General features: G+C 39.7%; 1 protein-coding gene across 2 annotated transcripts in view; it reads left to right on the top strand.

The window, feature by feature from the left end:
- The window catches only part of SH3RF2 (SH3 domain containing ring finger 2), a 140743-nt gene that overhangs the window by 62328 nt on the left and 64632 nt on the right, over positions 1-13783 (top strand). For both annotated transcript variants that reach the window (XM_030827105.1, XM_030827103.1), the window contains exons 3-5: positions 563-832; positions 4564-4659; positions 12330-12644. In XM_030827105.1, the coding sequence (XP_030682965.1) occupies positions 563-832; positions 4564-4659; positions 12330-12644 (681 nt within the window). The remainder of the gene's footprint in view (positions 1-562; positions 833-4563; positions 4660-12329; positions 12645-13783) is intronic.

The raw sequence follows: 13783 nt of genomic DNA, 5'->3' as shown, positions 1-13783 counted from the left end.
AATCATTTCCAGCTTTTGATTTAAAGTGAGAGATGTGAAACTCTCCCTTTCACTTGAAACTTTGTAGGCAGTTGTAGGGTCATTAATTGGCCTCATTTTAATATCGCTGTGTCTCAGAGAATAGGGAGGCCCAAGGAGAGGGAGAGAGATGGGAGAAAGACCAGTTGGTGGAGCAGTCAGAACACAAACATTTATCGATGAAGTTTGCTGTCTTGTATGGGCACAATTTTTGACGCCCCCCGAGACATTACAATAGTAACCTCAAAGATCACTGATTACAGATCACCATAGCAGATATAATAATAATGAAAAAGTTTAAAATATTTAAAGTTAATGACAGTTACCAGAATGTGACACAGAGACACAAAGTGAGCACATAGTGTTGGAAGAATGGCGCTGATAGACCTACTTAACACAGGTTGCCATAAACCTTTGATTTGTAAAAAACTCAATATTTGCAAAGCATATTAAAGCAAAGTACAATAAAAGGGGGAATGCTTGTATCTTCTGTTCCTCTAGACTCTAAGCTAAGTACATATATTATTGGTCTGTGCCATTGCAGGTGCCTCGAGCAAAGGCCTTATGCAACTACAGAGGGCAGAATCCTGGTGACCTAAGGTTTAATAAGGGAGATGTCATCCTTCTCCGGAGACAGCTTGATGAGAATTGGTACCAGGGGGAAATCAATGGCAACAGCGGGAACTTCCCAGCCAGCTCCGTGGAAGTCATCAAGCAGCTGCCCCAGCCACCCCCGCTCTGCAGGGCCCTCTATAACTTCGACCTACGAGGCAAGGGCAAGAGTGAGAACCAGGATTGCCTGACCTTCCTCAAGGTAGGATTCTGGGTGGCCACCAGAGTCACCTGGGACCACACAGAGACCATAGCAGAACAGAGTTGCTCGTTTAATATTTGCTGATTTTAAAAAATTGTATTTTAAATATATTATATTATTGTTAATATTTATTATTTTATTCATAAAAATATATTTTGTGCATAAATTACATACGTATATATGTAGTGCATATATATGTAATATGTGTGTACAATTCAAACCACATGCAAGTGAAATCTCTAGAGAAATCTACGAATAAGTGATAGAAGTCTGTAAGCCTTTTTTATTGTAATTACAAAAATATTCATTCATTCATTCATTCATTTATCCTGAAACCATTGTAGAAACATTTGAAAATACAGATAAGCAAAACAATGAAAATATTATACCACAATATAGATACAATCACTGTCAACAGCTTGAATAACACATTTGATTTATTCATTCTATCATTCTATCACTTTTGAGCACTTACTCCTTGCAGGCCCTGGGAATAGGATGTGAATAAGTCACAGTCTCTGCTCTCCTGGCAGAGTAATGGGAAGCACAGACACATGGGCAGAAAATTACAAACAATTTGATAACACGCTATGTAAAACTACAGCCTCTACCTCTTTATCATGTATGTGGCAGGGTATTCTTGCAACCAAGTTATGGTTACCTAATTCTATTCATTTACCTTCTATCTTGTTGTAAACATTGCATTCAAAACACTCCAGACATACACAATAACATAATCGTGCCTTTCTACATAAATAACCTCTTACAAGATATATTTTTCAAACATTAATTACCCTAAGATTTCTTGTGCCTCTATTTTTCATTAGATGATTCCCCACCATTTGCAAGTAATGACAGTTATACTAAAGTCTACACTACTTCAACTCTCTGTATTCAGTATTAGTTATTCCATAAACATTCACATCTCTCATAGAAACCACAGTTGGAGTTATTTTCATTCTTCACTACTTGTGATAAGTAGATCAAAAGTAAGTATAAAAAGCGACACTGCTACAATAGCTTAGGCAAAGTCTTTGGTTTTACAACATGTTTTTATTCCACCACTACCAGAAAGGAGATTTACTTCAGGTTTTCTCAAACTAGACAACCTCTCTGCCCTCCGTATTTTGAGATAATGATCTTTATTATTGCCATGGAACCTCAGAGCGAGACTCCTAAGGAAGGTCATTCTACAGCCCAAACAGCAAAGTGTAGACCTAGACTACAGTTAGAGGAAAGTCAGTTCAATTCCACAAATATTTACTGTTTACTTTGTGCCAGGCATTAGATACACAGCTGGAGGAAGACATAAGGAAGTATCATCGTCTGCCTCTCTCACCCTTTCTTGGAATTTGTAAACTGGGGCACTTACTTCACACACTCATTCATTTCTTGAGCCCATCCATGTGCCAAGCTGGCCATTGGAGATAAAGTGATGAGTCATTGTTCTTACCTTCACTGAGCTGGCAATATATATAAAAGAAACAGACATATAAATGGGAAATTATGACAAAGACACCAAAAGAGAGGATTTGACCAATTCTGGAAGACTGTGGAATACACAGACTTCTAGGAAATCTCAGGGTCTAAACTCAGCACATCCAAATTAAACTCAAGATCTTCCTTCCCAAAGCTGCTCTTTTCCTAGTGCTTTCTAGCTCAGTAAATTGTGTAATTTATTCAACGTCATGTATTTATTCATGCATGCATGCATTCAATAAAGATTTATTGGCTGACAACTAAAGGGGAGCCACTGTGTTAGGTGCTAGGGAAAACAAAGATTAACAAAACAGACACAGGCCCTGCACACATGAAGTTTATGGTCTGATAGGTTAGACCAACATTAAAGAAATAATAACCTCCTGGCAGAGTGGCTCACGCCTGCAATTCCAGCACTTTGGGAGACCGCAGCAGGTGGATCACTTCAGGTCGGGAGTTTGAGACCGGCCTGGCCAACATGGCGAAACCCCATCTCTACTAAAAATACAAAAATTAATCATGGGTGGTTGCGCATGCCTGTAATCCCAGCTACTCAGGAGACTGAGGCAGGAGAATCACTTGAACTCAGTAGGCGGAGGTTGCAGTGAGCCAAGTTTGCGCCATTGCACTCCAGCCTGGGCAACAGAGCGAGACTCCATCTAAAAATTAAAAAAGAAAGAAAGAAAAGAAAAGAAAAGAAAAGAAAAGAAAAGAAAAGAAAAGAAAAGAAAAGAAAAGAAAGACCTATAAATGCATAAATGCACATGTGTAGGAGCAGGGGCCCCCAACCCCTGGACCACTGACCAGTACCAGTCCGTGGCCTGTGAGGAAACGGGCCGCACAGCAGGAGGTGAGCGGTGGGCAAGTGAGCAAACCTTCATCTGCATTTATACCTGCTCCCCATGGGTCGCATTACTGCCTGAGCTCCACCTCCTGTCAGATTAGTGGCAGCATTAGATTCTCATAGGAGCATGAACCCTATTGTGAACTGCACATGCAAGGGATCTAAATTACGTGCTCCTTTTGAGAATCTAATGCCTGATAATGTGAGGTGGAGCAGTTTTATTTTGAAACCATCCCCTATCGCCTACCCTCTATCCTCACCTCCTACCCCCTGCATCTGAGGAATAATTGTCTTCCACGAAACCGGTCCCTGGTGCCAAAAAGGTCGGGTACTGCTGTGTAAGAGGAAGCTAAGAAAGGGTATAATGCAGTAACAGATTTAAATTTAAATTAATCCTAATTCCTGAGGAGCATGGAACAGAATGTCAGAGACATCAGAAGTTCTTTAGTGGATGAATATACAGGTTGAACTTGATGAATGGTTTATGGACACGGAAAGGTGTTTCTAAAATGGCATTAAATTTAAAAAATCACTGTGTCCCATATGGCTTCATTTGTGTGAGGTAGAGGAACAGACAAAATAAATGTATAGTACTAGAAGTAAGAGTAGTGGTTGCCTCTTAACAGGTGGTGGGAAAAGGCACAAAGGAACCTTCTGGTTGCTGGGAGGATTCTATGCCTTCATCTGAACAGGGATTTCATGGATATATTCAAATGTAAAATTTCTCAAGATTTGTGCACTTTATTGTATGCATGTGTGTATGTTTTTGGAAAAGTTTTTTAAAAATATGTATGTTGATTTGTATGTATGTTTCGTCTTGATAGAAAAGAATCTGGAAAAAAATGTGTTATTCAAGCTGTTGACAGTGATTGTATCCTTATTGTGGTATTTTCCTTGTTTTGCTTATCTGTATTTTCAAATGTTTCTACAAATTTACATATAACCTTTTATAGTGAGTAAGAAAAATCTGAACAAAAAGTTGCTTTATGTTTGATGCATTAAAAATTGAATAGGTTCTGAAACTCTTCAAAATGAGCATAAAATTCATTTTTCTTTTTGCAAAGCTAAAAGTGCTTCTCCCTATGGCTTCCATCTTGATTTCTCCATCAGATAAATTTAAGTGAAAAGCTTGGACCCTGCTGGTGATTAAAAATTAGAAACATTTCAAAGTTTTCCTGTTGGATTCCATTGATTCTCCATATTATGTCTACTCCCCTGTGGTCTCAGTGACACAAACACTGCCCTTTATGGAGAAAGTTCATTTTAGCAAAAGGACTTCCCAAATAAATCAAGCACAAGCTACATTCCTGGCACCTTCCACCATCTGAGACTCCAAACTGATCTCTGCTGAGAGCTTTTACTGCCTGAAAATGAGAGTAAATGCTGACCATGAGACTTTCTCTTTCAGGACGATATCATCACTGTGATCAGCCGAGTGGATGAGAACTGGGCAGAAGGCAAGTTAGGAGATAAAGTAGGCATCTTCCCTATCTTGTTTGTAGAGGTATGTGAGTATCAAGTCTACATCTGATTTACGCGGACACAGAAATATGCATGTGCTACAGTGATGCCTGAGAGCAATTCCTATTTGCTATGAGGCTTATTTCAGAACTAACTAAAATCTCTAAAGAAAAGATGCCAGATAATAATATCCAATTCTGGCAAGAGTCTGGGGAAATGAGCCTTTTCCATTCTCCTGATGGGAATGTAAATTAGTGAAATCTCTCATATGCAAACTCAAATAAACTTATACCAAAAATATTAAAAATGTGTGCCTCCTTTGAGTCAATAAGTCCATCTGAGAGTTTATTGTAAGAAAATATTTAAATAAGTATGCAAAGATAGATGTACAAAATATTCAAAAATGTTCACCATAATGTTAGATGATGGTATATAATTATGAAAAAACAGAAATACTCTAAATATTCAACAATAAGGACTTCATTTTTTTAAATTGTAGTGAAAAAAGTGTCTCTCTATGGATAATACTATAATATATGGAGAATAATATTTAATATGATAAAGTGTTCAATATTATGGAAAGATTTATGATTCATTGTTAAGTTTTTTAAAAGTTTAATAGGTATAGAGCTTCAGATTTGCTGGATAAAAGAGTTCTAAAGATCTGTTTCATAACAGTGTGAATATACTTAACACTACTGAACTGTACACTTAAAAGTGGTTCAGAAGGTAAATTTTATGTTGCATGTCTTTTATCACAATAAAAAATAAGTTGGACCATATGGAACTAGCTTTATAAATATATATGTGTTTATATAAATGAATAAAGGACTAGAGAAGGATATGTACCAAAATGTTAACATTTTGTGATCACTAGATGATGAGATTCTAGGTGCTTTTCATTTTCTTCTGCCAACTTGTATTTTCTAAATCTTCTGAAATTAGCACATATTTATTACTTCTGTTTTTTAAAGAAAAATCTTTAAAATATAAGAAAGAAAACATGCTAGGCTATGTATATCTCCAGTGTAATATAACCTGTCAGTGCCTAACATGAGCCTCACTTTAGCTTGAAGCAAGTCATTACATATTTAAAAGAGAGGTTTCATTGTTTAACTGCATTTATTGGGTGCTTAACATGCATAAAGCATTAAAAATGAGTAGTAGAAAGCTATGAAAGAAGTAAAAGGCATGCTGTCCACCCTGGGGGTTGAAGGGTTTGAAACAGAACAGACAGCAATTGAGGAGAAGCGACCAATTCTTCTAGTAATAAGAGCTAAAGCAGGTTCTGAAATGAATGGTGTACCCAGAGCATTGCACAGCTTTCAGGGTTCTCTGTACCTCTTCTACTCCATCAGTGTTGAAGGAAGGGATAGAGGAAGGGTCCAGAGAGGCTGGTCTTCTTATTGTCTCTACTAAACTCATTCCTAATTCTCATTCCTAATGCCTTTTCTCTTGCTGGGGCCCCTTTCAGATACACCACCCAATTCTCTTTACCTGTTCAAATTTCACTTATTTTATAAGGCTCAGATAGAAACCTACTTTGTCCATGAAATGTCAGCAAGTAGTTAAACCCTCAATGGCCTCTTTCCTCTGAATATCTGATGAGTTTGTTAGTTGTACTTCACAGGCTAACCTAACACAGAACGGGCACTCTGTTTAAAAAAAAAAAAAATAGCTTAGCAAGTGAATGAATGGAAAATAATTCGGAAGGTAGTCAGAGCTCCCAGGGGAAAAATTTCTTTTTAAAGAGCAAACCATTCACTGTGACCCTGTCCTAAACATATGTTTAATTATTCAACTAATTTTTCATTGAGTGCCTGCTATGCCAGGACCTGTGCCTAGTTCTAAAGACACAAGACAAACATGGGTCCCTACTCTCAGAGACTATAAAGTCAGAAAGTATTCCAGTAATTACAAGTGTGTTGAATCATGTAAAGACTAAAGTAGCCAGGTGTAATGGCTCATGGCTGTAATCCCAACACATTGGGGGCCAAGGCAGGAGGATTGCTTGAGCCCGAGAGATTGAGACCAGCTTGGGCAACATAGTGAGACTCCCATCTCTACAGAAAATTTAAAAACTAGCCAGGCATGGTGGCCCACACTGGTCCCAGCTACTCCGGAGGCTGAGGCAGGAGAATCATTTGAGCCTAGGAGGTCGTAGCTACAGTGAGCCGTGATTGTGCCACTATACTCTAGACTGGACAACAGAGAAGACCCTACCTCAAAAAAGAAAAAAAAAAGACTGAAGTAGAGGAAACTATTAGGGAGTTATGATATGCAACTTACCAGGGCAGAAGGTCAGCAAATGCCACTTATGCCAAGATCTGACAGAGAGCATTTTAGATAATGGAGGTAGAATGTGCAAAAGTCCTGCAGGACGAGGAAGTGTGGTGTAGCCAGGGGAAAAAGGAAGTACCAGAGCTGGAACTTAGAGAGTAAAAGAGGAACAAAAAGTGAAGCCAGGGAAGTAAATGGAAGACATATCACAGAGGACTTCGTAAACCATCCTGTATAGTCAGGATAGGCTAGGTTATGCCGTGGCAATAAACAGCACCAAAGTCTCAGTGGCTTAACAAAGAAAACGTTATTCCTCACCTACATTCCATGTTCAGTGCAGAGTGATGAGGGGCTCTGCTCACATAGTCACTCAGGAACCCAGACTAATAGGGCTGGGCCATCCGGTAGCTGCAACATCTGGAACATGTGGGCTTCCTAGTTTCTACAGTAGGGACGCACGAAAAAGAGTGAGTTGTATCACCAACTAAATGCCTCGTTTCAGAAGTGACACTTGCCACTCCCACTCACAGCCCATTAGCCTGAACCAGTCACATAGCCTGATGTGATGTCAAGTCAGCTGAGAAGTATAAGGGAACACATGAAACACTGGGTATCATTGCCTCTGCCATATCATAAGAAGTGTGAATTCGACCCAAAAGCCAACAGAAGCCATTGAACGGTTTTTAAGTGACCAGGTTTGGATTTCTTAAAGACTGCCCTGGCTGCAGTGGGAGGAACAATTTGAAGAGGAGGGAGAAAAAAGCAGAAAGTAGAGTTAGGAGGCCCCTGCATTGCCCAGTTAGATGACCGTGGATTAGATCCATAGGTTCACGGACCTTTCAGGAGGTGGTATCCACAGGACTTTGGAATTGACAGAGGCAGGCATAGAGAAGAGAAGTGTTCAAGGACAGCCCCACTTCTTGATTTATGGACATAGGTCAGTGGCAGAGCCGTCTGCTGGGTAGGAGCGAAAGTTAGGATGATTCAGAGTCAATGGTTGACTCTCCAAGGACAGAGGTCAGCTGCAATTAGTACCTCGCTGGACCCATATGAGGTGCTTAAATATTTATGGAAATTGTTGCCTGGTCTCCTGCATTATCTTGAGATGCTTCTTCATAACTCTGGGCTGGGGGGGAAGGCACCAGTCATCTTATTACCCATTTCTGAAACCCATTTCCCAAAACTTCTCCATTTAATGATTATTCATTTGGATACACTTTCCTGCCACTTCACCTCTAAAATGAGCGAGTACAAGAACCATCAAGATTATCATTAAACTAGCCAGTGCTTCATTTGTTCTCCTAATTGCTCAGAGGGCAAAAAGATAATCAAGTGGTTGCTCTAATCTGGAAACCTGATTTTCAAAAATTACCTGAAATGTAAATTGTGCTTTTTAAAGCAGCACTTAAATTTTGACTCCAGTCATTTCATTAAGACTAGCACTTGCTGAGAACTCTTTAAATTAAAGCTTTGAATTACCAGTGCCATGGAAAGCAATTGGAAGGAAGGGAGGCTTTCTTATGAGCATGATGTGTGTATGTGTGCATGTTTGTGTGTGTTTGGCATAAACAGGATTTTTCTTGTTAATGTATCATTTCACTTATTGAATTGCACCTGCATTAAAAGGTGATAAAACAAAGGCTGAGCCTATGCTCATTCTTATCAGGACTCCTCCAACAGAGCCTGCCTGGGTTATATGAACTTTGTTCGGCCCAATGAGCCTCAACAATATTGTTTCAAATGAGTAGGTGCAAATCTAAGAGACCTGCAATTCTTCCCCAGCAGAGCTATTAATCATGTTGGCAGAGGACAGGGCAGATGCAGAGTCTCCCTGAGCCCTTTGTCAGTGTTGATGTTAGAAAAGCTGATGGTGGTGCTCACCTGGGGACAGAACAATTAGGTGGAAGCAGAAAAAATTAACTTATTTCATTATAGCCAAGAATGGCTGTATAAAGAACTTTACTCATTCAATTCAGAGTGTATATTGCCCTTTTACTGGGTGAACAATGGAGGGGCAGGTGTCCTGGGGCCTCTAAGTCATTGTTCCTAGTTCAAGCTGCCATCAGAGCTTGCCTAAACAATTTCAATAATTTCCTGTTTTGGTAGCTTAGTTTGTAGGATTCAAAAAAAAAGACCCCCACATATGATATATAGTTTCAGGAATATCTAAACTACACTAGTGGTTTTTGACTTCCTGCTTGTACATGATTTGGTTCACAGGTAGTAATTTATTCTTCATTGACAGAAAAAAATTCCCAGTGATTCCATAGCCACTCATACTTTGTTCAATAATTCAACTGCTTCAGATTATCTGCTTAGGGGGCTGATAATTTTAAAGCATTCTTTAAAAAATAAAGCAAGACAAACACTTCTAAATTACAGCTCTATTAAGGTAGAAGAACTGACTCCACCTGATCCTTATAGAAAAATTCCTGCTTTCTTGTGCCCTGGCCATTCAGCAGATGTGAGTTTGAAATATGCAGGATCTATCACTGGCAAAGAGGGTAATGTCAACAATTTCTTCCTGATGCAAGAAAATGGGTATAACTCCTGACTTTCAGCCATCAGATGCAGATATAATCAATGATTTATCACTTGGAGGCATGGTGTTCTTTCCAATCCTTATGTAAGCCTTGCTTTCCATCTCCATTCTGTAGATTTTCACTTGTCTGGAAGGTGAAGAGGGCAGATTCTTCTTTTTCTGGGTATTTTACTTCACTCCTACTCTCCCTGATAGTTCCCTTTAGTTCTTCTGGGTCCCATTTTCTTTGTGAACTTACAGTGACACATTTTTTCTCACAATACCATATATTACTTTTCTGTCCATTTTGAGGTTCTCCATTGTCTTCATTCTGGATTTTTTTATTATTATTATACTTTAAGTTTTAGGGTACATGTGCACAATGTGCAGGTTTGTTACATATGTATACATGTGCCATGTTGGTGTGCTGCACCCATTAACTCGTCATTTAGCATTAGGTATATCTCCTAATGCTATCCCTTCCCCCTCCCCCTTGGCAGTGTGGGCTCTTTTTTGGTTCCATATGAACTTTACAGTAGTTTTTAACAATTCTGTGAAGAAAGTCATTGGTAGCTTGATGAGGATGGCAATGAATCTACAAATTACCTTGGGCAGTATGGCCATTTTCACAATATTGATTCTTCCTATCCATGAGCATGGAATGTTCTTCCATTTGTTTGTGTGCTCTTTTATTTCATTGAGCAGTGGTTTGTAGTTCTCCTTGAAAATGTCCTTCACATCTCTTGTAAGTTGGATTCCTAGGTATTTTATTCTCCTTGAAGCAATTGTGAATAGGAGTTCACTCATGATTTGGCTCTCTTGTTTGTCTGTTATTGGTGTATAAGAATGCTTGTGATTTTTGCACATTGATTTTGTATCCTGAGACTTTGCTGAAGTTGCTTATCAGCTTAAGGAGATTTGGGGCTGCGATAATGGGGTTTTCTAAATATAGAATCATGTCATCTGCAAACAGAAGCAATTTGACTTCCTCTTTTCCTAATTGAATACCCTTTATTTCTTTCTCCTGCCTGATTGCCCTGGCCAGAACTTCCAACACTATGTTAAATAGGAGTGGTGAGAGAGTGCATCCCTGTCTTGTGCCAGTTTTCAAAGGGAATGCTTCCAGTTTTTGCCCATTCAGTATGATATTGGCTCTGGGTTTGTCACAAATAGCTCTTATTATTTTGAGATAAGTCCCATCAATATCTAATTTATTGAGAGTTTTTAGCATGAAGGGCTGCTGCATTTTGTCAAAGGCCTTTTCTGCATCTATTGAGATAATCATGTGGTTTCTGTCATTGGCTCTGTTTATATGCTGGATTACGTTTATTGATTTGCATATGTTGAACCAGCCTTGCATCCCAGGGATGAAGCCCACTTGATCATGGTGGATAAGCTTTTTGATGTGCTGCTGGATTCCGTTTGCCAGTATTTTATTGAGGATTCTTGCATCGATGTTCATCAGGGATATTGGCCTAAAATTCTCTTTTTTTGTTGTGTCTCTGCCAGGCTTTGGTATCAGGATGATGCTGGCCTCATAAAATGAGTTAGGGAGGATTCCCTCTTTTTCTATTGATTGGAAGAGTTTCAGAAGGAATAGTACCAGCTCCTCCTTGTACCTCTGGTAGAATTTGGCTGTGAATCCATCTGGTCCTGGACTTTTCTTGGTTGGTAGGCTATTAATTATTGCCTCAATTTCTGAGCCTGTTATTGGTCTATTCAGGGATTCAACTTCTTCCTGGTTTCGTCTTGGTTGGATTTCTAGATTAGAATGAGTTATGGTTTTAGAGGGCAACTGGTAACAATTATAAAAATGAAAATTTAGGTAATCATCCTAAAATTTAAGAGTTATTGCACTAACTCTTGTTTGTCAACATGTTTCAGATTTCCAAAGGAAATGAACCCACAGGGGTACTCAAGTGGGTAGGGTACTCAAAATATTATGATATATTTCTTGTGAGAATGGACCTATACAGTGGAGAAGACAGACATAACACAGTGGTATACTGGAGGTGGCTGGAACTAGATCACAAGAGCTGGTTCTTACCTTTTTAGGAATTTTCCCAGCCAGTTGTTTAACCATTGGTGGCTTGAAAAACTCCACAAATCAGGGATTTGTTTTCTTTCTTTCTTGTTACTTTTTTTTTTTTGACAGCTGATTTACCAATACATCACTGACTAAGAGATATAGAACAAGGAAGAATGGTGATTACATGAACATATTTAAAGGAAGTAGTAAAAGTCAGTCTTAGCATAAGGATTCAGGGTCCTGAATGCACTTACATTCTGGCTCAAACAGTTACGAAATGTATGAACTTGAGCAACTTCATTCACTCATTATTCCACAAACACTAAGCATCTCCTCTGGGGTACAGGAGAGAATCATGTGTAGAAGGTCCCTGCAACCCAGATAGCTAACAGACTAGTGGGGGAAAGGTAAGTAAAGGATTGCAGTTTGGAGTGAAAAAATACAATGATCGGGAAGCACAGAGGCTGCTGGGCGCACCAGGAAGGGCAAGTGGCCAACCCAGCAGGGGATTCCAGGATGGCTAAAGGAAGAGGGGAGAAGTCCACTAGGTGAAAACAGCCAGAAATGACTGGGGAAAATGGGTGAAGAAAGAATACTCTCAGCCAGGGAAGAGCATCATGGCTTATTTTTATCCACTTTGGACCTCAGTAAAAGAGTAATACTTACTTTGCAGGAAAGTTGTGAGAATGTATTAATAGAGCGAAGTCATGAGGATGCATTGATAAAAGATGGAAGCTGTTACTGTGCTCACCCAGGAATGAGCATCTGAGCCAGTGACTGAGGAGGTGGCACCTGACCTGGCTTCAGATGGACGTGGGTAGGAACTGGCTACTCACATTAGATCAGGAAGACAAACTTCTTATTGGACCTTTTGTCTTTTCAGCCAAACCTCACTGCAAGACACCTTCTAGAGAAGAACAAAGGTCGCCAGTCATCCCGCACAAAAAACCTGTCCCTGGTGCCCTCATCCTCCAGAAGCAACACGTCTACCCTCCGTAGGGGCCCAGGGTCCAGGAGGAAGGGGCCTGGGCAGTTTTCCATCACAACAGCCTTGAACACTCTCAACCGGATGGTCCATTCTCCTTCGGGGCGCCATATGGTAGAGATCAGCACCCCAGTGCTCATCAGCTCCAGCAACCCCTCTGTGATCACCCAGCCCATGGAGAAAGCAGATGTTCCTTCCAGCTCGGCGGGACAGGTAGGGAAGAAACTCCTGGGATGAGGGCACTTTGGAGTTGGGCAAGTGATTCATACCATGTCACAAGCAATATTTGCTGTTTAGTACTTGCTAAGCACCCAGAATGCCCTACTAGTAGCTAATGCCATATGTATTCCATGTTAGAATTGTATAAACATTTTATTTCATCCTTAAACAGCCTGCGAGTTAGGTGTTATTACTATTATCCCCATTTTACAGATGAGGGAACTTAGGTTTAGAGGCGTTAAACAATTTATCCAAATTCTCACAGATACTTTTCTTTCCCTTGCTGTGTGCCATGATATCATTCCTGTCCCTTAGAGAACTTCCCTCTAAGGAGATGACGGAACCTATTTTCTCAAGAGAGTTTTGGCATCACAATCTGAGATTCAATATCCCATCCTCTGGCAATGTATTAGACATCAGATGGAAAGAAAGCAAAAGAAACAAAAAGAAACTATGGGTTACTGAATGTTCTCAGGACTGGTTACTTACATTTGTAGGACCCAGTCCAAAATGAAAATACAAGTCCTTTGCTCAAAAATGATCAAGAATTTCAAGATGGGAACAGCAGAGCATTAAACCAAGCAAGGCACAAACTGGCGAAGCCAGCCCTGGGTGTTTCCAGATGGAGTACCTAATAAGATAATGCATGTAAAATGCCTAGCACCATGATGCCCACCATATACTAAGCATCCAATAAGCGTTACCTCTTAATACTATTGTTGTTAACCCTGGTCACTGTGTTGCCAACTGAAGATGCCTAGGGGTGGTCGTGGCAATCCAGAAGCTAAAGTATTTCTAGCAGCATATGGCTATTTAGGTTGAAGGGTACTTTAAAAGATGAAGGAGTGGAGGTACGAGGCAAAGTAATTAAGAAGAGCTGCATGTTGGGTATTCAGCTGAAAACACTCTTTGGGACCATGCAGGTGGCAACTTGAAAGGACAAAACTCAACTTGTACTGATGTGTTTTTTCTTTTTTTTAAAGAGCTGTAAATTTTGTTTTTAAACATGAATTTCTACCTTGGGATTAAAAGGCTTAATTGGACTCTAATCCCTTTTTAACAAACAAGGAGGAAAGAGAAAGTCAAGGGCTCCTCAAAGACCTGTGTGCTATTCTGAAAGGAAAACAATCACC

The sequence above is a fragment of the Nomascus leucogenys genome, chromosome 2 (assembly GCF_006542625.1).
Source record: "Nomascus leucogenys isolate Asia chromosome 2, Asia_NLE_v1, whole genome shotgun sequence".
Taxonomy (NCBI): domain Eukaryota; kingdom Metazoa; phylum Chordata; class Mammalia; order Primates; family Hylobatidae; genus Nomascus; species Nomascus leucogenys.
This window is presented reverse-complemented; position numbering and strand designations above follow the sequence as displayed.